Source organism: Colletotrichum lupini, chromosome 2, assembly GCF_023278565.1.
Source record: "Colletotrichum lupini chromosome 2, complete sequence".
In the NCBI taxonomy this organism is placed as follows: Eukaryota; Fungi; Ascomycota; class Sordariomycetes; order Glomerellales; family Glomerellaceae; genus Colletotrichum; species Colletotrichum lupini.
In genome coordinates this window covers 978385-1001830 of record NC_064675.1, presented here as the reverse complement: position 1 = coordinate 1001830, position 23446 = coordinate 978385, and the positions used below count along the sequence as shown (strand labels likewise).

The window sequence follows — 23446 nt, the reverse complement described above, 5'->3', positions numbered from 1 at the left end:
AGGCAAAGTCCACCCCAAAAGTCATCGGATGACTTGGATAGACACAGTCTACAGGCAGGTTGTTGTGAAAAGTAGCATAGGTATCAGAAATGAGGTTTGCACATTCTGATATGTCTCACTCCTTCCACACCGGTGAAAGCTGGCGAGCCCTCTTCCCGCCGCGTAACAATTCAGGAATGTTGCCAATAAAGCGGTGGACGATGAACGCAAAAGGAAAAAGTACCGGGTCAAGCAAAGTGAAAAATTTACCCAGAGCTTAGAGACTCTTCTTTTCATATAGGTATCCATACATAGATGACCCTCGGATGCTTAGCATCATGTCACCTATATATATGCAGAGAGCAACGGTCGAACGGCATAATCTCGACCTCTATTGTCCATGTCAACGCCACGCTTATACATTCCTCTCAAAGAAAGACGTAATGACACCAACATTAGTAGCCTCGTACTCGACCAACTCGACCTTGCCGTCCGCGCTCAGAAACGTGTTTGGCTGCACAAACTTCCATTTCGGCTCAGGCTTTGAGGCAACGATGGATCTCCAGACCTCGTATTCACCATCAACGACGCTGAGGCTCTCGTAAAATGGTCGGCATGCCTTGACATCAGCTGTGGAATGCCAGATATGAATCTTGTTCAACATGCGTCCAATAGATGGTTTCCCATGAGACAGGATCTTGGAACGATCAACGCGCACGTGGAGCGTTCCAGCCTCTTGATCATGTTCCACACGTAAGACGCCACCGCCGTCTTGAAGAAGATGTTTCAGAATAGTGAATTGAGCCTTAGTCAAATGTAAGCTACTTGGTCCTTAGTGCGACAAGGTTCGGATGTTCGACTTGGACTTACGCGGTCATGATCACCACCCCAAACTTTGTCCTCGGCATCGAAGCTACTTAATGCAGAGAGGCCCTGTACACCAAAATGAAGGTATGAGTAGTAGACGACTACTTCTGGTTAGACATGTAAAACGAACTAGGGTGACATTCTTACAATCATCTGCAGTCAGTGTGCTATGCTCGTCGTAACCAAACAAGGCCAGAATTTCCTTGTTATCCGCGAGATAGGAAGATACAAGAAAAGCCCTGCATTCCTCTACTGTTGGAGCGAGCTTTCCAAAGACACTGTTCCAGGATTCTCCTGGTTTGTACCAAGTTTGGACGGGCTGACCTGTAACAGGGCTGACTGGGGGGTTTTCATAGTCAAAATTGTACTTGCCAGGAGCAGTCTCTGAGAGCAGCTTCCCAGTACCATGACCAATAAGTTCGTGAATGGCGGTTCCAACAAATCTTACTGTATGAGCGCATGCCATATAAGCGTCGGCTTCTGAGGGGTGGACATAATAGCACGGCCGTCCCGGGCTGCTGTTCAGCTGCATTCGATTACCATAGACCATATTCTTGACGCCGTGGCGTTTTCCATCCTCGTCATCCTGCCGGAATCAAAGTCCTCATTAGTATACCGCTCTATTATTAGTAGAAAAACGTTTTGGATGACTCATACAATGGTAATGTTAGTAGCTTCCCAGACGGTGCTGGACACATTGGCAATCACTAGACTGTGTTAGAGACTAAGCTATCGACAGCCTGTGGGGCGTTGCTATACTAACCATGGATGATTGCAAAGTCTGGAACATCCAACTCGCTCGGCTCGAATGGCCCTTTCCCATCGTTCACACCAGGAACTGCCCAAGGAAGAGTGCGGATGAGTTCCGTAGACCTTGCTACGAGCCGGCTCATCTTGTTCGTCTCCTCACGATCCGCAATGCCTACCGCTGCTTGCCACTCAGCTCTTGCGCCGTAGGGATCGCGATAGCCGAACAGAAAACCCATGCAGTGTTCAACTATGGGAGCTCTATCCTTGACCCAGGTCTTATGAGCATCTCGGAAGGATTCATAATTCCCGGTACGAAAGCTGTCTATCAGCTGGGATATCGCAGTCTTCTGCTCTTGAGTAGATGCGATTAGGCGCGCTTGGCTGAGCTCATCGCATATTTTCGTCATTTCAACGACATGGTCACCTCGTCGAAGGAAGATCTTCGCCCGACGCTCATCAATGTCGATGACGTCCACTAATCGCGGTTCGGGGTCGGTTTCTGCAGATGCTTGAAGAATTTCATAGATGTCAAAGTTCTCAGCATCTGTCTCACCGTGTTCAATTTTGTGAAGGCGCGTATTCTCCGGCGCAAGCTTGTGCTTTTCCATCAGAGTGGAAATGGCCTGGCACTCGACTTTTGTGATGCGTTTTCCTGGATAGTAGCTTGACTGACTTCTGTCACTTGGATATCCCAAAGATGCCGGTTGAGGGTTCAACATCGGCCCGATGATCTCTTCAAGCTTTCTGGCGGCATCAGGTGATATCATCGCCATATTTCGCAGGGCATCGGGTGGGACATTAGGAATGCCTTTGCGATCCCCACTCTCCTGCTTGGATATTAGCTGTAGATCTAAGAAGGATCAAGGAGAATTTGGCGTGGGGAGACCAACAAAATAGTTTCCAACACTGGAAAGAAACGTCGCAGCATATTCTAGCCAGCAATCGAGGTGTTCTTGATCTAGCCCACGAGTTCGAAACTCGTCCCATTGCCCATTGCATGCTTTGTGCAACTCCAGGATGAAGTCAAGAATGCCCTCCGCTTCGGGAGATGTCTGCCGAAGCATGATACGGCTTCCGTACCAGCATGCTCGTGCCAGATGGTGAGCGTACGCTTTGTAGGCCTTACCATCTTCATCCTCGTCTTTGGCAAGGTTGTCGAACACACATCGTGCCTCCAAACGGTGCGTGACCTTAGAGTCGGTCATGTTGATTGAATATTCACGGGACGATCGTTTGAAATGTGCTCTCGATCTTCATGAACTGCGGAGGTTGCTTCGTCCAAATACAGCCGTGGTGGATGTCAGGATGAGCGTTTATGCCGGTTCCGAAGGGAGGCTCAAAGTGGCCTGCCTTATCAGATGCGGATGGGCCACGAAGCGGGGAACCTTGAAAACGCATGTATTGAGTGTTTCGCGGCGGTCAGCACCCCCTCCTTGTGACATTTGTAGGCAACCGGGCGGCTGCAGACAGCGAAAAGACCTGATTGGAGCTGCCAGAGCCCCCGCCGCGGGATACCAAGTTGGTCATATTTATGTCTCGCAGGACCAACAAGGATTGGAACAAACAAGCAGCCTATTTTACAGCTTGCCTGCCTGACGTTACTTGACCTGCCTTATCGGCGTAAATGGTTGGTGCTCAACCCAGGTTCAAGCCAATAAACCTGCAGGTGGGGCGTTAGCAGGGCGTGACTGATTCACAACGGGTGTCGTCGCATAATGTCGTGACATGCCCTCCTTGACCGACAGTGCCACCCAAATCGGGACGGTCAAGCAGGCTCCGGTGATGCAGGTCTGGGCGCTATCCATGGCAGTAGGGTCGTCTGAGACTTGCAAGTCCTAAATGTGGACGCCCCCTCCCTAAACTCTCCTAACAGCGTTGTTCTCCAAACTTACCGGTTGCCTGTTGCCTTATCGGAGCATCCAAAGTCAAAGTCGTTCGCCTGACCGGTTTCCATCAAAGAATTGAGAACTTTTGTCGAACAAGACGTCGGGTGAGAATGGAAGAAGCCGAACTGCAAGTGTTCATGCTATCGTCTCAATTCTCAGCGTTTGCCCCAACTAACCTGTCTGACAGCGAACCGTTTTTCGTTACAACGTGGGCGGCATCCGAGAAGCGGCTCAAAGCCCTCCTTGACCCTGATGACCTTGAGACTGTACAAGCGTTCCCAACCCGACAGAGCACCATAGAATGGCTTCTAGGGCCCGTACATTCCCCCTCATTAACACTTCTGCGGCCTTCTTTGAGCCATTTGGACGCCTTTGCGAAGTTTTTCGAAACCATCGTGAGCTCCGGTCTCGATGCGTCATATCTTTGGGGTTCTTTGGCATGTTTACTTCAAGTTAGCTTACCTTTGACCTGACATCTTTGGGTGATTTGAGCTACTGATCTGACCCCTTTCATGCAGCTTGTATCTAGGGATATCAAAACAAGAGACCAGATCCCACGTATGATCAAGACCCTGATGTTCAAGGTCGAGGCTTTCAACAGCTACTCCTCGAGAATCCAGCCAGTTACCACTCCTGTCAAAGAAGTTTGTTTCGATCTCCAATTTCACTTGGCAGAGTTTTTTACTACCTCAATCAGGCAAATACGCGCTGCAGGTATCGTATTTTGGTCATATGTTAAGCCATGTTGTCTGTTCTAAGCTGACGTTCTCTGAACAGAATCGAGTGGACGCAGTAGCGGACATAGAAACTCTGACAATGAACCCCAGCAAAAGATTCAGCGCCGGCATGAGATGGCTACGTTGGAGATTACGGAACTGCTGTCGCGGCTAGAAGTGCTTGACAAGACTCGTCGCTCGATAGGTCCTGCGATTCGTTACTCAGGGCCTACACAACGATGTATCATGATGCCCCCAGCAAGTACAAGCCATCTGTTTGATCGCCTTGACATTTTTGTTCAGCTAGACGAACTCCTCAGTCCTGGTGTTGGAAATGGCTCGTTTCGATCGGTCGCATTGCACGGCCTTGGGGGTGTGGGCAAGAGTAGCATAGCATGCTCATACGCCGAAAAGAAATTCTCAGAGCACTTTTATGATGTAGTTCTATGGGTTGGAGGAGATAAAGATATTTCCCTTCGACAAGGCTTCACCGATATTGCTTTGAGATTGAAGCTTTCTGGAGCACGGCCTCACATGCATGATGAGAACCATGTCCTCGTCCAAGAATGGATGGAGACAACGGGTCAGTACGACTTGCATCAACAGTGTGAAGCTTTTTCATGGCTGACTTTTGCGTCTCTGCTTATCAATCAGATTGCAAGTGGCTCATTGTCTTCGATAATGTCGAGTCGAAAAAGGTACTGGCACCTTTCTGGTTCCAACGGTCACGCTCAGGCACAGCCATCATCACTACACGTGACCGAGCACTCGCTTTCGATCTCGCGACTTCGGGAATTGAGATAAACTCGTGGGACGCCGAAACGGGTGCAGACTTTCTTCTGTTCTTATTGAGGAAAAGCGTCGGTAAAGACCTGAATTCGGACACTTTGTCCGCCCGTACCCTTTCCGAGAAGTTGAGCGGCCATGCACTAGCAATCTTCAACATGGCAGGCCTTATATCGGATGAGACCTACTCTCTACAGGAGTTCACCGACATGTTCCTGGAGGACCCTAGCTCCGCACGTGGAATGGATGAGCTTGCGACGCTGTGGGAATTGACCTTTCGATCTCTTGACACAAATAGTCTCTGCCTTCTAGGGGTGGTCTCTTTCCTGATGCCCAACAACATATCGTCGAAGTTGTTTGAACCTGAGCACGCTCAAGATTTACCACCAGATCTTCAGTTTTTCAAGCAAAGATTCAGGCAGGTACAGTATCACTGTTTGCACCAGTTCAAGGTTAACATTCTGAACAGCTTCTTCAATGCTCTACGCAAACTCACCTCACGATCGCTGATCAAACGTGACAAAGACTCGGGAATATTGACCGTCCATCGTCTAGTTCAGACTCAGTTCCGCCATTTTCTTGGACCAGAAAGATGTCAAGAAATGTTCAATAATACCGTGGCACTTATTTCATGTGTTCTACCACGTGGTGATATTGAGAAGGGTCAACTTTACGATAGCTGGGATTGGTATGATCGCTTCCTTCAGCACGTAATGAATCTCAGGGATGTTTTTGAGGAGGAGAGGAAAGCCTCGCATACGTTCACAGCTCCACAACGTTTCTGTGAAATCCTCAACGATTATCAAAGGTAACTGTCTGTCCTCTCATTCTTATCATCCACCGACCCCTTCGCTGACAACTAGTTTTTTATGTAAAATATAGACACCTTTATGAGAGGTGCGCCTTCGAAGAGTGCGAACGTACATGTGCTATTAATCGAATTGCTGTCTCTTCACTTTCGTCAACGGAAGACAAGGCCGATCTGGAAGCAACCATCATCTCCCATCAGGCTCAGGTAGTTGAAAAACTCGGAGATTTTCATCAAGCGCAACAGGTATGCGAGCGAGGTATTAGTCTTCGGCTTCGGGAATCACCTCAGAAGAAAATTCTCCTCTCATATTCGAGTTGCAATCTGGGCATCATCTACAGCAGTGCGAACGACTTTCCCAAGGCCATGGAATGTTTCCAACAAGCTCGCCAGTGGTGGAAGTCTCACTTTGATGACAAAGCAGAAGCCAGAACGTACGCCGCTTCAATTCTTGTCAGTGAGGCCAGATGTGTGCTAGGTCTCGGAGATGTACTCCAAGCCGAGGCTATGCTCATGAAGACCATAGCCCAAGTCAAAGAAGAGAAACCTCTCAACTTCGGGACCCTAGCCTAGTGAGTTGAAGTTGGCTTGTTCTTGATTCCATCTTATAGCTCTCAGAGTACAAGCTAACTATGTTATAACAGTGCGTTCGCCTGCCTGGGAACGCTTGATCGACATCGCCAGAGGTTTGGAGCGGCTGAGGAGCACTTCATGGAGGCACAGAATGCGTGGCTCAGGAGTGACCAGACCCGGCTACATCCTTTCAATGCGGGAATTCTGTACAATATCGGCGCATGTTGCCTCGATCAAGGCAAGGTTGAAGCGACTATGTAAGTTCTGCGTCCAGCCATCCAACCTTGACTCACGAGAACACTTGAATGTACTTACTGAGATACTACGTTTCAGAAAGCATATTAAAGACTCTTTGGAAGTGACGGAATTCTTTGGTCGCACAATGCCGGTCGAGCATGGACGCAATTTGATGAAACTCTCTCAAGCACTCTCACGAGACGAAGATCGAGCTGAGCAAGCAGCTATTAAACTCGAGGAAGCCGCAGTTTATTTGAGGAAGAAGAGTCCAGATGCCGCATCTATTGGATCCGAAGCTGCGTACAATGAGCTGATTCCGGTTTATTGGAGATAGCGTCGCACATCCCACTTCTATACTGACATCACATACACCAAATGAAATAATACAATGCTCCAATCACAGCCAGGAGCCTTCGACAGGGTTAACGGAGACTTGAAACAGTAGCTCCGGCCAAGTGAACATTGTCTTGCTGGCCCCTTTGATGTACGCATACCGGGACCCTGACATGGTCTTTCCAACTGTATGATTTCAAGACGCAGGCTTAATTGCGTAGGCCATCTGAACTAGGCCGACAATGAATTGGAGTATTGCAAGCAGGATACTAGCACCGCCAACCAGCGAAACCACCCAAAAAGTATACCACTGCAATGGATTACGTCGGTCACGCCACAGATCAGTAACTTTGCTAGGCTGGCGGCGCATATTGTACCGTTGCAATGCGAGGAGCCGGGGACCAAAAGTAGGGAAATCGTCTTGGGCAGAATATGTATCCGATTCCATGAGCTCGCTATTGATGTCGACTACTGATGACGGAAAAATGCAACCTTGGAACCGAGGATCCTTACGTCGACCAAGGTGAAATCCAAGAAAGGTTGGGCCTGTAATAAGAGGCGCAGTGCAGAGAATACCGAGGAGGGGATCACATTTCTGTTCCTTTCTTGAATTTTCCGGGTCCTGTTGCACATGATATTTGTTGTATGGCTGTTTGGATACGTGTTCGAGTACGGATTTGATCAGTTTCCGAGCTTTTCGGGACTGACCAAACAACAGCCTGTAAGACAGCAGTAACTCCCGGTGAACAGAATCGGGTTCCCTGGGCGACGAGGCGCCGTATTGCGACGGTAAAACACTCGTTGTAATACTTTTGAAGTCAGCTATCTTTGTGAATACTGGGCCAGCAACTGAATCAGTGACTGGTTCGCAAGCCTTTACCTGCTAAGAACAGAAGCTTTCTGTTTCGAGAGTATTTTGCTAGCACAAAGCGAGGGAAACCGATACAATGATAATTGCCGCGACGCCCTGTCGAAGTAGAGATGCGCTGATATGGTATCAACCCACATAATGCTTACGCGACCGATGATAGACAAAGCTGCGAAGTTGAGGCTAGGCTCATAAAGCATGTCTTCCATGATTGGTCTAGGGGTGTGAGGAGAATCTGTGAAGCCATCTGGGTTCATGTTGAAAGCATCTATGTCGTCTGCCCTGGACTGATACGCATAGAACATTTTACTTGTAGGTCGCCGCAATTCATTTGATGAGTAAATCTTAGTGCAACTCTGCGCTAACAGCGAAGGATAGGCCGCGGTGCCTGGTGTAACAGTGTCTTCGTCATAAGAGTTCTGGTCTAAAGAAGTACGAGGCACATGTTGAGCCTTGCCTCCGATCAGGGGTTCCAGAGTTCCCGATGTCCAGCAGAGGACCGCGAAAATTGCTTGGAAAACATACGACTTTTCGTCCTCTGATGGTGTGGGTGCATTCGTCTTTCGATTTAGTTGGCCCTGTGCTGTTTGTAGTATCCGTCTGTAAATAGTTTCGATGTTTGGGTCCTGATCTCCAAAAGAGTCATAAGCGTCAATGACGGCGAGGCACCAGTTCCATGCCCCAACTGCGGTTGCCGGGATATCGTAATCCAACAGCAACCAAAGGATGTTGAAACAAGGGTCGAACAAGACCAGGAAATTGGATTCAAGGTGATTGAAATATATGGACAGCCCTGGCCAGTGTACTAGATGAGCTGCAGGCGTTCCAATCAAGGACTGGAGCGCCCTAGCTTGGGATGAGTTTGCCTGCAAAGTGCTATTAGAAAGTTTCTTCACTGCTTCACTCTTTTCGTATAAGCAGGTGACATAGGTGTAGTATGGGTTCGTGCCGAACTTCGCCTACAGGATGACTTTGAACACTATGCAGAGAAATCGGTGCTGGAGTCTGTTCGATCGGGGGTGGTTGACGCCACGCTCTGGCAAAGCGGGAAATGACTTTACGGCTCGTTTCGTTGTCCGATTGTCGCTCTGAGTCAAAGTTGACCATTATGAGTGAAGTTGTTATAGCGTGAACACGATGATGAAGATCTGGTGTTCTAGGACCTAGGGCAAATGATAAAACGAGATAATTAAATGCAAACGATTCTGCCAGCAAGACTCTCTTCTAGGCAGACACAACTCAGAGAATGCGCCACACAAGACAATCAGCCGTCAACATGCATCCTGGTGGGCGAGTAGTTCAAAGCCTCACTGATGCTACAGGGGTTGGTGACAACACGTATCTGGGTAATCGCATTTATTGAAACTCGAGTACCAACCACCCCACTCCACCACCTCGACGCTACTGCCTGTAGGTATGCCCTCTGGCGCCTAATGAGACACTACTAAGCCTCGTCTTTCTTATCCTGCCACCTCTGTCAGCTGAAGTCAAGAGGGCTTCGCTCAGAAGCAATCGTACGTCAAGTGTTGGTTTTTCTTTTGCGGCATTCAGATCCACAATCTTCTTCTGCAGAGCGGTTGTGCCGTGGTTGCCGCTCTGACCACTGGACGTGTTCGTGTCGGCGTCATTGCTCAGCAAGATGAGAGTGCCCTCGCGAACTTCTTGTCCGGGTTCAAGCTCCGCCTGCCATTCCTTCCATGGCTGCGGAAGCTTTGCCTCATTTTGCTGGGCTTCGGATGGCATATCTGAGATACTGTTCTAACAGTGTAAGGTTGAGCGGCACTAATATCTGTGCTGTGTGAGGGTTGAGGAAGAAATCCCTTCCTCGAGAGTGTTCTCGAAAGCTTATAACATCATTCCGTCGCTGAGAACAAGCAATCCGCTCGAGCCGCGACATTTTTGGATACATGCACACCATCTTTCGGCATCGCAGTATTGGGGCCGGGGGCTCTGATCGCACCTCTGCAACCATCTCGAGCCGTCCCCAGTCGTTTCCGTCGCATGTATCACAACTTGCAGCAAGGCTGGCCTATCATGGCGGAACAGTTGCAGCACGAGACACCATCACACCTAGTTTCCGACATTACATGCATGGTCCATCTGGTTCAGTTGCCCATTGCGCCTCAAACATACATTTATTGCCATAGGTCGACCGTCGGTGAGTCAATGATGACCAGGCACCCTACAAAACACCCCGCTCGGGATAGCTACCCAACAAGGCAGGCCGAAGATAACGCATGCATATAACAGTGGTGTACATCCCTTACAGGCGCTATATTGACTGCAGGCTGTCGGGTTCTGACCGTTCATCGCAGCGCCAGCCAGGCATGCGTGACAGACCAGGCATCCAATTATCCGCAATCAGAGAATTTCGTCGTCCAGTGGTCATGATGCTAAGCGAAATCGAATGCAGGTAATTTGATAGGCACACCGAATGATGAGACATCCGAGAGACCTCCATGCATCATTGGCAGAAAGCCGCATTCAATGCCCCGATACGCACCATGTGACAATTATGCTCTTTTCTTTGGGGGAGGCCGGCGGGGGGAGGCCGCATCAAAATAGCAGAATACATTGTGGGTGTTCTTTCGAGCTTGATTTTAGTTCTGGTTTCCATACTTCCTTGGGTTTCAGTGTCTCTTCCTGTGTGTGTTGCTGATTGTACCACAACTTCTGTCATGGAGACCACAGTTTTTTACGTGGCCAAGACGCCCAATCTGGCTTCTGAGAAAGCCTTCAGCATTGACTATCCTGTCGACCATGTCAAAGGCGCTCGTCGAGAAAATACTCGACCAGATCTTCAGCCCATGACAATAAGTCCGATCGTTGACCATGATGCTTGGAAACTGGATATACATGGCTTCTGTATCTTGCACGGCAAGGCTCATCTCGATCCCGAAAAGGTATACACGGACAAGGCATCCGTGCAAGACGCCTATTGGCATGACATAGAAGCTATCATGCACGAAAACTTCCCACAATACTCGAGAATCGAGTGTTTCGATCTTACAGTAAGTATCAGTCTGTTCGTTCCCTAAGAAAAGTCGAAACTGTTCCAAGGATCGTCAGGCGGTTGATTATCAACAAAGGTCCGCAAAAGAGACGTCGACTTCCCGAAAGTTGTGCGAGCATATCGAGAGAAGTATGAACAGCCATCAGTGGTCGTCCATTGCGACTGGTCTTCGAACGGTTCCATACCGGTTCTTCAGTGGTGTTTCCCTGGCAATGAAAGCTTCTGGGAAGGGAAGAAGTTTGACATGATCAAGTACACAGCTATTCTCTTTGTTTCTTCGCACACTTGCGGCCGTTATTGCTGTCCATCACGGCTAACATGCAACCAAACCCAGTGTTTGGAGGCCTCTTAAGGAATCGACCGATGACTGGCCTCTGGCCGTTTGCGATTACATAAGTGTCGACAAGGACAACGATATACTGCTCACGGACGCTATCAGACGCGATAGGGTTGATGAGATATCCGTTTTACATTTCAATTCAGCCCATAAATGGTACTACGTGAAAGACCAAGGCGTTGATGACCTATTAGTCTTCCGGAATGCCGACTCCGAGGGAGACAAGGCCCGTAAGCACAGTCTTGAGCAGCCATGCAGTCTTGAACTGCAGTAAGAAAGAATGCTTGTGAAATGTTGCTGATTCAGGTGATAGGTGCATTTCACGCAGCGGTCAACAACACTAATTCGCGTGGACCGCCAAGAGAGAGCGTTGAGGTTCGGCTTGTCGCAATGTATTAGGGAATTATGGATGATTTGTCTTGTACCTTGACTGTTCAAATTTATACACAGTGCTTGTCAGGAGCTTTTTATACTGAGGTAAACGAACTCACTCAAGTGAAGAAGTCTTGATAATATCTAATACCTTTCGCCTGTAAATTGCCTACCTACCTTATTACACAAATATTTTTTGTATGTATTCCATGTTCGCAAAAAGCCAACCTCCTACAGACACATGATACCAGGTTCCAGAACTCAGGTACAGGTGGCTTCAACAAGTAAACAGAATGGCCCAGCCCATTTTATCTTCCCAGAAGAAGGCGTCAGCATGGGCAAGGTTGATCACCACCTCCATTTTATCGATTTCCGAGTGCCAAGCGCGACTGAGTTTTATCAAAACATATTCATCGGCGTTTAGCATACTAGACTCAAGAGTATAGGTGCCATCTGAATAAGGCGGTGGTCTATGTGCTCGTGGTCAATACCATGGGAAGGCAACGAACGATCCACAGCTGACGATTGATCATCGTCAACCTTGACATTCGAATGATCATGAAACCACTTCACATCATTTAAGCACTTGGCCTAGAAGTCGTGGTCATCAGAAATTTCCGCTTCCGACGAGCGATTTCGGCGTTTTTCATGATATCCTGTATGTCTTCGTCACTCATTACCGAAATTGCGCAGGAGTCGAAAATTCTGTGCAGTTGCTGTATAGAACAGTCTTCCACTGCCAGGCTGGCAAAGTCGTCCATCATACTCTCCTAAGATATCCAAGCATCATGAATAAGTGAGCGCAAGGCCAAGAAGAAACTTGGACTTTTTTCCGAAACAAGTACATCATATAGTGGCTTTGTAGCAGTTCTTCTCGGAGAGAATAGCAAGCCGTATGTGATGGCTCTCCAGGTCCATTCGGGCATCCTTCGGAGCATCTTGTAATTATATCACGGCCGGGTCAATCTTCACGGACTGTCTTGGGTCAACAAGCCCGGGTAAAACATATTTCGATGCATCGCAACAAATGGTCGCAGCAACTCGTTGCTGTTGTGCCAGAAGTTTGCCTCCGGCCGATTAATTCTTTTCTGAACAAGGATTCCATGTAGTCTTTTTAAATCCCGTCTGCAGTGGAGAGCGCGACCTTCATAGTGATTTGCTTTTCGGGCGACCAGACGCATGCGAGTGAAGACGTTTCCAACAGGCTCCCGGATTCAAGATTTCCACGCAGAAGGTCGGCTAAAATTCGAGCATGCCAGTCATGAATGAAAGACGAATCGGCGACCTGTACTTTGCGGTGCATCTTGCACGGAGGTTCCAGTTGAACTTGTCTAATTCGCATTGCTTTTCTGGTGCCATTCACTCAATTTTCTTAGGATACCTGGTTTTCCATCACGTGGCAAACAGCAAAGTAGAAACAGACAGCACAAAAGCCAGCACCTTCCAACTAGCCCGCAGCGAGCCAGCAGCATTCTCGTCGTCATCACCGGAATTACCCTCATTGTTACCACCGTTTCCACCATCTCCATTGCCCGAGCCTAATGCACCATCTACGTCTCCAGGGCCGGCTGCCCACTTGAAGCTGGACACAACCTTATCTGTGTACCCAGGAACTGATCCTATGGTGTCATCGTCATTGGTGGTCGAGCCCGGTACACACTTGGCACCATTCCACTTGGCATTTGCCACCGCGGTCCACAGAGTAGTCATGTTTGTCAAGGTCTCCCAGGTATAGTAGAGCTTGCAGTTTGCCGCTTCATACCTGAACTGCACCGGAACGCTATCGAGATCGTCGTCGAGATAGATGTTGGCCGAGTTGACGGTCCATGTGTCAGTAGATAAGCCCGCGAGCGGGGGCTTCGGCTCGGCGAAGGGCGTCATGTCGATTCCCTCTGGGGGCTTGACGAACACCCCGAGAGCAGGATAAATGGACTGATAGGGTCCCAGCGAAATGACTGGTCCGCCCTTGGTTCCTCCCGCAGCTTGCATCGGCGCATGGATAGGTCGTCCTCCTATAGCCACGACCTGAATGCCTAGCTCCCGGATCATCATGCCAACGATGTAGGCACAGGCAGACGCACAGTGGCCATCGGTTAGAATGACGGTGTCTTCTGGCTTGAACCACGGCTCCGGGATCTCGAAGATGCCGGGCAAGCCGGTACGGGCGTAGGCTACTTCCAGAGGTTGCACGACATTAGTGTAGTTGCTGCCCTCGATTGTCTCAGGGCCGTAAAAATCCTCCCAGCTTGTGAAGTTTCTCAGGTCTTCGTCGACGAAGCCATTGAAACCAACCGGGTAAGGAAGGGTCTTCAGGTCTGCGCCCAGTCTTTCGGCAGTCCTTCCGACCCAGTTCAAAGCAGCGTGCGCCCGAACCCGCATATTCATGTGCGCTTCTGCACCGGCCTCTGGGAATAGTGTCGCATATAGGCTCATTGCATTGGCCACAAGACCACCACCGTTACCCTGCAAATCTACGATGAGCTTGGTTTTGTTCTGGCTCTTGCTCCTGTTGACGAATTCGCTAGCAACTCTAGCAAACTCGATGGGATCCTCGAGTGCCTCAAGAACAGTTCTAGCTGTTCCGTTTTGGGACATAAAGACATTCACTGCCAGTACAGCGGTGTCTCCCAGAGTCGAGTCGTTGAAGAAGTAGCCGCTGATATACCTGTCTTCGTGGATGACGGAAGGTTCAGGGTACCCCTTCAAGGCCGGAGAGAATGGGATCCTCGTGGTATTGAGGGTGACTTCCGCTTCGCCATTGTCAAGCGGTACCTCAAAGCGCTCATGAACTGCTTGACCAGACGTGATGCCGGAGAAATTTGCAACAATGCGAGCTCTGTTGACGACAATTACCTCCGTTCCGTTGGCGAATTCGATGACGCTTTCGTCATTGAGGGTTGTGTGTAGATGCCTGCCAGCGCTTGTCGTCTCGAGAACATTTTCTAGCGCTGCGCTATACAGCTGCTCGTTGTAGGCTGCATCGGGATCCTGGTCTCGAGAGTTGTCAACAGACCGCTGCTGAATGTAGTCAACAATTGGGGCTGTGTCAAAGGACTTGACCTCTGACGCATTATATCCTTGTTCCGTGCTCTTCTGGTAGTCAGCTAGGAAGCACTTGCGTTAGTGATGTCTGAATGGCAATTCTAGATCTCTACCGTTGCCTCCTTCCCAACCTCCGCATGTGAGAGAAAGGGGCATGGCCAAGAGGGGAAATAACAATCATGGAATTCCCTACTTACAGTAAAGGTAAATTCTGGGCGACTTGATGCCATCTTCCGAAATCGATATAAACAACGCTGGCGTAGAAAAGCTGATCAATACACCCAGAACAGGCGACCAGGACAAGTGCCCATCCCGAGGCTTGACGTTGATCAGTCTGTAAAGATCAACAGTGAAGTCAATTTGAGACTCGTAACCTCCATTTTCGAGGGACTGGGTAATGTTGTCGAGGCCACCAAAGATATCGACGCCTGGGTAAAGGTACTCTGCGGGAGGGTCTAGAAGAATGTCGACGGTACTCTGATATTCAAGCCATGGTCGCAAATAGCGAACAAGCGCTGTATCTCTTTCAACGTCCACTGAGATTGACCTAAGGCACTGGTATGCCAGGGAAGGCTTCACCACAATATCGTCTGCAGGGCGTCAGCCTATGTTCCACCTGATGTGTCTGTAGTCGCTGTTGGTCCTTCACCCCCAGCCTAAAGCTTTCGCGTGGCACGACAGGGGCGAATGCGAGGACGGACCATATCCTGGTACTCAACAGAAGACCTGATAGTATCTGCTCGCAGAAAGGAGCTACGTAACATACCGGTTGTGTTTGTTATGATTGCTTCGTCGTAGACCCTTCCAATCTCGGCACAAGCTTCGCCACCCGCGACCTGTCTCCGGAGCTGCGGTGTAGATGCAGCCGGAGCGGCGACCGCAAATGCCGCAACGGGAAGAGCTCGTGCGAAGAGCGATGTGAGCCGCACCATTGTTCTTACAACTACTACTCCGAAGTAATCGCTCAAGAGCACAAGAAAGGCAATTGACGATCCGCGCAAGGCACGCCATGATCGGGCGCCGCCGACCTTAAGAAGGCACGCGCGTCCAAGACATTTGGCGACGCATCGCAATTAGCGGCCCTTCCTTCTGTGGCACCAACAAGCATACAAAAGTCCCGAATTGAGGCGATGCATGAGTTGGCAAGGCTGGGTCGCATTGGCGGTACTTGGCAAAGTCGAACACCGTTTGTCATCCAACGAGTTGAAAGAGAAATTGGCCCGATTTTGCACCAACATTTGATGAGAAGCAACCCGTCGAGACGGATCAAAGTAGGGCAAGGGGCCAACATCAGTATAAGTATTCAGCTTGGCCGCAAGCTGGGCTTGGCTCGTGACTTGTTGAACATAGAGGATCCACAACTCTAGGCATCACGTAGGGGTTTCCTAGCTGTTGGTTGGCGTGTCTTGGAAATGTGGTGCGGTCTATGAATGCTGCCAAGACGGAAGGATGCACCACAACCCACGCCAAACTTCACAAAAACAGAAATACACATCATCGAGCAGACTGGCCATCGCCGCCCTCCAGGCGCAAGGCCTACCTCTATTTAACAGTCTTCAAGCGTGATTGTCTCATCCATGAAGCTTCCTAGCTGACCCGTACCTACACTCTGAACATAGGGGAGGTAGGTAGTATCTGGGGAGAATTCGAGGGTAACAATCTGTTCTTCCTTCCGACGCCGCCGTAGCCAGGGTAGAAGACTCCCGGTGCCCTTACTGTTCTTCTTTAAGCTACGTTTCTACTATTCATACATTGCGCTACTCAGACCTACTCTGCGTGTCTAGAAGTTTTTGGATCATGATGTTCAAGTTGGTTCGTATGATGTGGTGAAAAGTTTCCTAATTCGGTAATCGGAGCCGTTGAACGTGTTGTCTCAAAATCCGGCACCGGGGAAGTGGGGTAAACGGCAACTGAAAGACTCTTTGTTCGCCGCTTTCCTCGGCCACATTACTCCGATCCATCTGCAGGGACCAACAGCGCTGGCTAGATCGTGCCATCGCGTAAGCTTACCTCAATACTCAGATCGCGGGGTTCTCTTTGACTCATGCAAGGGCTCAAAGCGGAAGCTACAATGGAGGACCCGCAGCGGCCAGCTGGACGGACAGCGGAGGCTAAGCTTCATCAAGGAAACATTAAGAAGCATGACCGGCCCATCTAGAAAGCAGGGCGCACATGGCAGATGATAAACTTGCTCATAACTGGTGGACGTAAAGCGCCATGTGATAGATAACGCGGACCAAGCATCATCTCATTACTAATTCTATGGATTCGGGGCGCCTCGTGATTAAGCTTCCAGTGTCCGATTTCCGGAGATGTGTCAAGTGGATACTCCGAGTTTAGCCAGCCCACCTTGCCGGGCTGGTGGAGCGCGCTTAGCTTATCTGTGAGTCCGAAACTCCGACGGCTTTGAGTCAAGAACACGGAGCAGCCCACTTCATTCTTATCAAGAGTGTCCCGCACCGCAATACCGACACATCTCGAACTTGATTTCACCCCCCCATAGACTTTACACCTCACAGGCTTAAGAACAGACGAAATAAGCGACGCTTAAGAACACACATCACGGATAAATATGGGTTCATTACCACAAGCAACACCTTTCAGGGTCGCCATCGTCAAAGCCTACGAGATCGACGAGCCAAAACACAGAGGGATGTTGCAGTCGTTCCGAGATAACGTCCTACAACAAGTTCCGGATGCAATAATCGACGCATATCGGCCAATGAAGGATGACGGCCACCTTCCAGCGCCTGCGGACTACGATCTCATCATTATCACCGGCGGACTGAGTAACCTGTGCCAGGCGACTTATGAGCCTTGGGTCGACACCACGCTGGAATGGATTCGACAAGTGGTGGGGCAGCAACACATCACCAAAACCAAGCTTCTCGGCATCTGCTGGGGTCATCAGGCAATTGCGACAGCTCTCTCTGGCAAAGTCGGGAGTTTTGAACATCCAAGAGTGAGTATTGAGGAACAGCGCAGGAAACATGGAGGCTCTATAAGACAGATACTAAGCTAGTTCTCTAGGTTGGCGTGGAAGTTCTCGCTCTGAACGATGATGGTAAAGCAATTTTTGGCAAGGATGCGCTGGTAAGTACCCTCTGCAGCATATTATCTGTGATCAATCCCTAGGTTCCAGTCGTTAAGCCCTCAATCCCATTAGAAAATCACAAAGTTTCACAAGCGCTTTGTGCAGAATGTGCCCAACGGCTTCAAGCCATTAGCGCCTGAGAACGAAATCCTCATGTCCGACTCTGGACTTGTCTTATCGCTTCAAGGCCACCCAGAGATCTACGGCGATCTTTCCAGGCAACTTTTCGAGATGAACGTTCCATATTACAGAGCTACACTGCCAACCGAGGATGATCTTCAACGATACTACTATGAGATGTCCTCGAGCGAGCAGGACGCCAAGCTCATTTTCCAGAAGGTAACGGAATGGGCGCAGTCATGATTTCCTCGATATTTAAATATGATTGATGAAGTATAGATTTTGTCAATGAAGACTACAGCGTTCCCCTTTATCATTAAGATATATTCAATTCGAATGAACTGGGAGTAGGTTAAACTTTGAGTTTGTTTGGGAAATTAGGTGATCAAAGAGATCCAAGTTTCGGATCATTATCCTCTAATCTGGCGTACTCTTGTTGAGCTTTGATAGCAATATGGTGGCCCCATGGTCCACCTGCCGACTTCAGTAAAGCAATAGCTCGACAATGCGTTTCAGGATGACGGCAGTACGCAGCGGTGTAATAGAAGATCGCAACCGCTCCTATGTCAACTGCTATCTTCCGACTCTCAATGTCATCCAAAAAGGTAGAGAGTTGCATAATGAGCCCATTTGAAGAGTCCGGCTCTGAAGAGAAAGGCGATAGAGAAATCATCTCTGTGATAATGCGCCATACTTTTAGTATTTTTACGCAGGGATCGGAGCCCAATTGTGGCTGTTGTAAGATGAAGAGTGCAAATTTGTCGGACCATTGACGCAATGGTTCCGCCACGACCTGGTGCGTTCTCCCTTTGGATCCGGTGTCTTTTGGCGGAACCACAAGAACATAAGTCAAGAGGTCGAGCTGAACATTCCGAGCGTGAGCGACACTGGAAAATTCAGGCATTATTTGCTCCGGGGCTTGGACTACCTTCGGTGGCACGCTGGGGGGTATCGGCAACATTCTTGATTGCAGGACCAAAATATGGAAGATCGGCTTTATCTGACTCCGTATGAGGTGGCCTCCTGGCGACCCAAAGGTGGTGGTAGATGGTGGGGCGGTGTGGGATAACCACGTTGATAGGATCTTGAAGCTGCTTGTGAGATGTCGAACAGCGTCCTGATAGCCCCCACGCAGCCACTCAAACATTATACCGAGGATAGAACACACGAGTGTAATCTCGAGAGCTGACCATCCTCGATGGGTCATATGCGTATTGAGGAAACTGACAGCTCTCGTGTACTCTGCTTCGGCGTATTTATACAGGCTAACGGCATTCGAGTCCGAGTGTTGTGCGAGGCCAGACTTCAAAGACTCGTGGAGGGAACCAATGGCAACGAGCATTTGATGGACACATTGTTCTCGGTAGCTTAGTTGCAAGATGGTGGTGCTCCAGAACTCCACGTCAAAGTATCCAGCAAACTCAGGAGCTGAGTGTCCTTGATAAAAGTTGATCCAGCGGCCGGTTTGCGGGGCTAGCTGATAGATGGCATCGTTAGGATTGGGCCGCGGTACGATTGATACGTATGCGTTTTTTGCGAGGAGCGAACTGCGCCGTTCATTGCCCGAATCTTCGACAAAGTCGCAGACTCTTCCTGTAGAACTACATCGAAGGCATGAGGGTCGTTCCAAGCCGCATCTCACATGGCGAATTCTGTGCCCGGAGAAGATTCACTTAGCTTGCAAATTCACGTTGTTCCCAAGCGCCTTATCGGCGCAGCATATGGACCGCATTGATAGAACCGTATCCAGCCAACAAATCGGCTCACTTACCGGCAAGTCGCGCAGCCAAGACGAGTGCGGGTATGTTTGGCCCTTTTTCGTGTCACTGTTGAGACAAGTTGATCGCTATTGGCGTCTTCGTTGGAGACTGTGTTTGCGTTGGTCGGACTGTGCCTTTTCAGGGGCGCTAACAATACCATGTCTATGTTGGTTGCGCCGGCAAGTGTACGGCGTGGATGTAACTGCGTCAAGGGCTCGGGCTCTTTGAGACGTTGAGATTCCCTAAAGAGGATGAATGAGAATCTTCCATATGAGTCACTGAGTTTGAGAGGAAAAGGAGCAGGTAAAGATATTGGAGGTACGATTGAAGCTCAGTTACCGGCCGGTCGTCGAGGACTGTCCTTGCAAAAGCAATGCCTCAGCCCCGCTTCTTCCGCAAACATTGGTTATCGGCGGACCACGGGTACTTCTCATTGGTCGGAGCAAGCATCATGTCCAATCACACCTGTGAATCGATAATGTCAGGATCCACATCTTGTTGGGCGGCGTTCTGCCCTGCAAAACCAGGGACCGGCGAGACATCGCGCATCGCGGGCATTGACCGTAGGCCCCAGTTCCATCGGTGCGGAGGATTTGCCAAGTGTCCATCGTGTTTCCATGTGCTGTGCCTCTTCAGGAACTAAACTGGATGAAGCAAGACAGATTCCCAAGCATCCGGCACGATATCACCAGCCTCGGGAACGCCGTATCACGAGTAAACTCAAGGAGGAAAAAATGTTCAGACTGGCTCTAGAACTTCAAAGTATTGAGGTAATCTCTCCGGATAGAGGGTCGGGATGAGAAATCCTTCATCTTATCGTGGATGCGAGGGTCGCCATCCACCCATTTTTATTATTGATTAGAGAAATTCTGAAGCTGACGGATCTAATTGCCGACAACTTGTGGCTGCTTGCCATAGTCATTGGAAAATAAGAGACTCAGCCTGGAACAAATAGACTAATCTAAACGGATGTCCGAAGAGCTCTGCGTTTTTACGTGGTGCATTTGTCTCCCTCGAGTTCCTGATTGTTGGACTCACAACTGCGGACTTTCAAGAATAGGGAAAAGGCAAGTGATCTCAGCTTTGAGATAAAGCCTGCGAAAGACGACGTGGGACCAAATTGCGTGACGGGACTCCCTCACATGATCGGGAAGCAATGCAAGCCATCATCCGCATCGCCAGAGAATGAAGAAGAGGACAAGGTTCAAGTCCTGTTCAAGGAGTTGATGGTCAGAACCACCAATCGGGAAACATCCATGCTTGTACATGGAGCTATTGCACAGAACGATAAGGTAAGGTGGATCAAGCAAGATAGAATACTCGACTTGGTCGTGAACATCCGCCCTCTTCACAGCCATCAAGAATTTCGAATTGAAACCTTGTCCTCCATGTCTCAAGTGAAATCGAATTGGCCCTCAGATAACTCGTCAAGAGCTATGCCTTTGTCTTTGCTGAAGTTCTACCTCAACCAGGCATGATGAGTGAGCCGGCTTATATAATCAAGATGAACCGGACCCACTCCAAGCAGCCGGCGATGCCAGAACTTCCATTGCCCAGAACCCAGCGATCGTCATAGGAGCTACATCGAGCATCAATTCGCACAAAACCTTCCAGCGCCGAGGTACCAAACAAATGTCTCTGCAACAATAGCAAGTCGTGAGCCCGTTGCTCTGTGAGGCGATCTTGAACATCCGCCCAACATGCGCGAGTTCATGAGCTATGTGCAGAGCGCGTTCTACGACGCCACCGGCTGGAACCGCGACAACTCGTACTCGACGCTCAACGCAACTGCAGATGGTAGGCTTGACGAAATGCGCAGAGCTCATTTGGGGAACTGCACATTGGACCAGCACTGACATGAAGGGCATCGGCAGCACTACTCAACTTCCCAACACCGCAGGGCCTACGCCTCACACTCTCCTCTCTCGCGACCCCTCACTTTGCGACATCATACCAGCTCGGCTCCGTAGGCGTAGTCGACGGCTCCATCTCCTACCTTTACTCCTCCGTGCCCCTCCGCGCGCACCTCACCCCGCAATCCGATGCCGTACCATTGCCGGCACTGCTGCGCTCGTACCGACCTCTCGCCGACCTCCCGCCTCGAACCTCGAAGCCTTACCCCCTCCTTAGTCCGGCTGCGGCCTCCCTGCTCTACGGCCGCTTGTACCTCCCTGAGTCCATGCTCGAAGCTCTCGTCGTGAAGAGGATATCCCCCGCGCTGCAACTCCAGCTCAGCGCCGTCTCAGGAAAGTTTCTCCGCAACAGAGGCACTGTCCTGGGACTGGCTCAGTATGATGTCGGCAGATACGCTATCGAAGGCCTAGGTTCGTCCGACGGCGGCCTGCTGGGCTTCAGAGGCGCGTACAACTTTGGTGGTGATACAGAAGATATCCAAGCTCTACGATCGGGCGGCAAGCTGGGCGGACACACGGACGAAGCGAAGGAACGAATCTACGGACGCTTCAGCGCCGGCGGGGAGATCTACTACGGCCTACTTAACAAGTCGGGCGGCGTCAGTTTCGGCGGGCGCTTTGCGACGCTCCCGGAGCACCGCGGCACCCCGCTGACGGCGACAATGACGATCAACCCCCTGATGGGCAACATAAGCGCCAGCTACGCTGTAGTAGCAGGCAAGCACTGCAGTCTCGCGACGAGGATGGACTTCAACGTGTACAGCTACGAGAGCGACTGGTCCGTGGGCATGGAGCTGTGGCGCAAGAACCTGACCCGCAACCTCGAGCCCGCGCTCTCGGCCGAGAGCTTTGTCAAAAAGGACCGCAGTTTCCAGGCAAAGCTAGAGTGGAGGCTGGACGACGAGCTGCCCGAGGCACCCAAGCTGCAGCCGAGGCTTGTTGTGGAAGAGCCAGAGCATGAACGGAAGAATCAGCCGAGAGAACGCAGCTTTCAGGCGAAGATGGAGTGGAGATTGGACGATCCTGCGGTGGATAGGACGAAAGAGGCGGCGGCGGCGGATGCCGGCACGGCGGCAGAGACCAAGGGCGCGGATGAATACGGCAGCGTCATCAAGGCGCGGCTGGACCAGAACATGAAGATTGGGGTCCTGTGGGAGGGGAGGGTCAAGTCCCTCCTGTTCAGTCTCGGCAGCGCAATCGACCTGCGCAAGCTCGACTCGCCGTTCCGCACGGTGGGCGTGGAAATTCAATTTTCATCATGAAAAGGAGTCAATGGTCTTTTTGGCCAGATTACAGCGTACCCACCGGTAATCTTCCCTGATGCGACGTTCTTCCCGACATCTCGGTCGCAGAAACAGGCAGTTGGCGCGTGGCAGAAGTTCCCGGCATCCTGGCACGGTTGCACACTCGAGATCCTTAGCACCTGAGAGGCTGAGTTTACTAGTACTCTATACTACCTGTCAAGGTTGGACTCGACAGATCCCGGCTTCGTGGCTACGGGTCTCCTTGGGCACAATCCGAGGTGACGCCGCAGCTATCGATGCAGGTGGCTGCATGAAATAGGAGGAGAATGCGACGTTGCCTCTGATACTTGTTCTCTCGGAAATGTTAGCCGAGAGGAGAAAGCAGAACTCAGAAGTGGCTCTGGGTCTCGAAGTCTCTGGTGACTTCCGTAAGTAATGGGACATGGTCGATTGGGTTCTTCATGATGAAATCATGGACGGAAGCAAGCGACCGGCTTGGCTGAAGCTTGACTAGCAGAAACGGCTTAAGCCAAGCTTTCTTGGCAGTGGATGAAAGCCACCCGCATTCAAAAGGGCTACCGCGCGTACAGTTATCAGTACGGAGTACCACTCTTGAAGATGTGAAGAAAATCTTCCCACTTCACTGATAGAAGTCGTGTGCGTTCTTGTCTAAGATGGGTTCAGATTGGAGGAGAGCTGAACGTCAGTTTCCTCTTAGAATGTCTCAACTCATTCAGCCGTAACATAT

At 50.2% G+C, this 23446-nt stretch overlaps 9 protein-coding genes across 9 annotated transcripts; 4 read left to right on the top strand and 5 right to left on the bottom strand.

Moving 5' to 3' along the window:
• Positions 1–21: 21 nt before the first annotated feature.
• On the bottom strand, positions 22–3550 carry CLUP02_02685 (dipeptidyl-peptidase 3; the record flags this gene model as incomplete). Its single annotated transcript, XM_049281715.1, has 14 exons — positions 22–48; positions 131–255; positions 347–370; positions 430–784; positions 850–947; positions 994–1432; positions 1504–1553; positions 1610–2423; positions 2487–2786; positions 2824–2981; positions 3037–3131; positions 3199–3230; positions 3294–3393; positions 3489–3550. 14 exons carry the CDS (start codon positions 3548–3550, stop codon positions 22–24), a joined length of 2679 nt encoding a protein of 892 aa, XP_049138858.1.
• A 42-nt stretch (positions 3551–3592) lies between these two features.
• On the top strand, positions 3593–6936 carry CLUP02_02684 (uncharacterized protein; the record flags this gene model as incomplete). Its single annotated transcript, XM_049281714.1, has 7 exons — positions 3593–3911; positions 3975–4196; positions 4260–4781; positions 4853–5792; positions 5867–6364; positions 6437–6622; positions 6699–6936. 7 exons carry the CDS (start codon positions 3593–3595, stop codon positions 6934–6936), a joined length of 2925 nt encoding a protein of 974 aa, XP_049138857.1.
• A 63-nt stretch (positions 6937–6999) lies between these two features.
• On the bottom strand, positions 7000–8910 carry CLUP02_02683 (uncharacterized protein; the record flags this gene model as incomplete). Its single annotated transcript, XM_049281713.1, has 4 exons — positions 7000–7121; positions 7269–7744; positions 7816–8653; positions 8730–8910. The coding sequence occupies 4 exons, from the start codon at positions 8908–8910 to the stop codon at positions 7000–7002; spliced, it is 1617 nt and encodes a 538-aa protein (XP_049138856.1).
• Positions 8911–9247: 337 nt separating this feature from the next.
• Positions 9248–9546, bottom strand: CLUP02_02682 (uncharacterized protein; the record flags this gene model as incomplete). The annotated part of the gene is made up of 2 exons (XM_049281712.1): positions 9248–9268; positions 9322–9546. 2 exons carry the CDS (start codon positions 9544–9546, stop codon positions 9248–9250), a joined length of 246 nt encoding a protein of 81 aa, XP_049138855.1.
• A 258-nt stretch (positions 9547–9804) lies between these two features.
• On the top strand, positions 9805–11497 carry CLUP02_02681 (methyltransferase CmcJ; the record flags this gene model as incomplete). Its single annotated transcript, XM_049281711.1, has 7 exons — positions 9805–9961; positions 10073–10184; positions 10255–10379; positions 10495–10814; positions 10893–11068; positions 11151–11423; positions 11467–11497. 7 exons carry the CDS (start codon positions 9805–9807, stop codon positions 11495–11497), a joined length of 1194 nt encoding a protein of 397 aa, XP_049138854.1.
• A 1420-nt stretch (positions 11498–12917) lies between these two features.
• On the bottom strand, positions 12918–15499 carry CLUP02_02680 (peptidase S41 family protein; the record flags this gene model as incomplete). Its single annotated transcript, XM_049281710.1, has 3 exons — positions 12918–14629; positions 14765–15022; positions 15265–15499. The coding sequence occupies 3 exons, from the start codon at positions 15497–15499 to the stop codon at positions 12918–12920; spliced, it is 2205 nt and encodes a 734-aa protein (XP_049138853.1).
• Positions 15500–17139: 1640 nt separating this feature from the next.
• Positions 17140–18024, top strand: CLUP02_02679 (uncharacterized protein; the record flags this gene model as incomplete). The annotated part of the gene is made up of 3 exons (XM_049281709.1): positions 17140–17529; positions 17598–17660; positions 17734–18024. The coding sequence occupies 3 exons, from the start codon at positions 17140–17142 to the stop codon at positions 18022–18024; spliced, it is 744 nt and encodes a 247-aa protein (XP_049138852.1).
• Positions 18025–18166: 142 nt separating this feature from the next.
• Positions 18167–19991, bottom strand: CLUP02_02678 (uncharacterized protein; the record flags this gene model as incomplete). Its single annotated transcript, XM_049281708.1, has 4 exons — positions 18167–19382; positions 19553–19804; positions 19864–19897; positions 19943–19991. The coding sequence occupies 4 exons, from the start codon at positions 19989–19991 to the stop codon at positions 18167–18169; spliced, it is 1551 nt and encodes a 516-aa protein (XP_049138851.1).
• Positions 19992–20019: 28 nt separating this feature from the next.
• On the top strand, positions 20020–23398 carry CLUP02_02677 (uncharacterized protein; the record flags this gene model as incomplete). Its single annotated transcript, XM_049281707.1, has 12 exons — positions 20020–20104; positions 20178–20311; positions 20597–20833; positions 20974–21022; positions 21067–21162; positions 21219–21338; positions 21416–22686; positions 22744–22852; positions 22920–22954; positions 23018–23126; positions 23228–23318; positions 23383–23398. 12 exons carry the CDS (start codon positions 20020–20022, stop codon positions 23396–23398), a joined length of 2352 nt encoding a protein of 783 aa, XP_049138850.1.
• Positions 23399–23446: the final 48 nt, after the last annotated feature.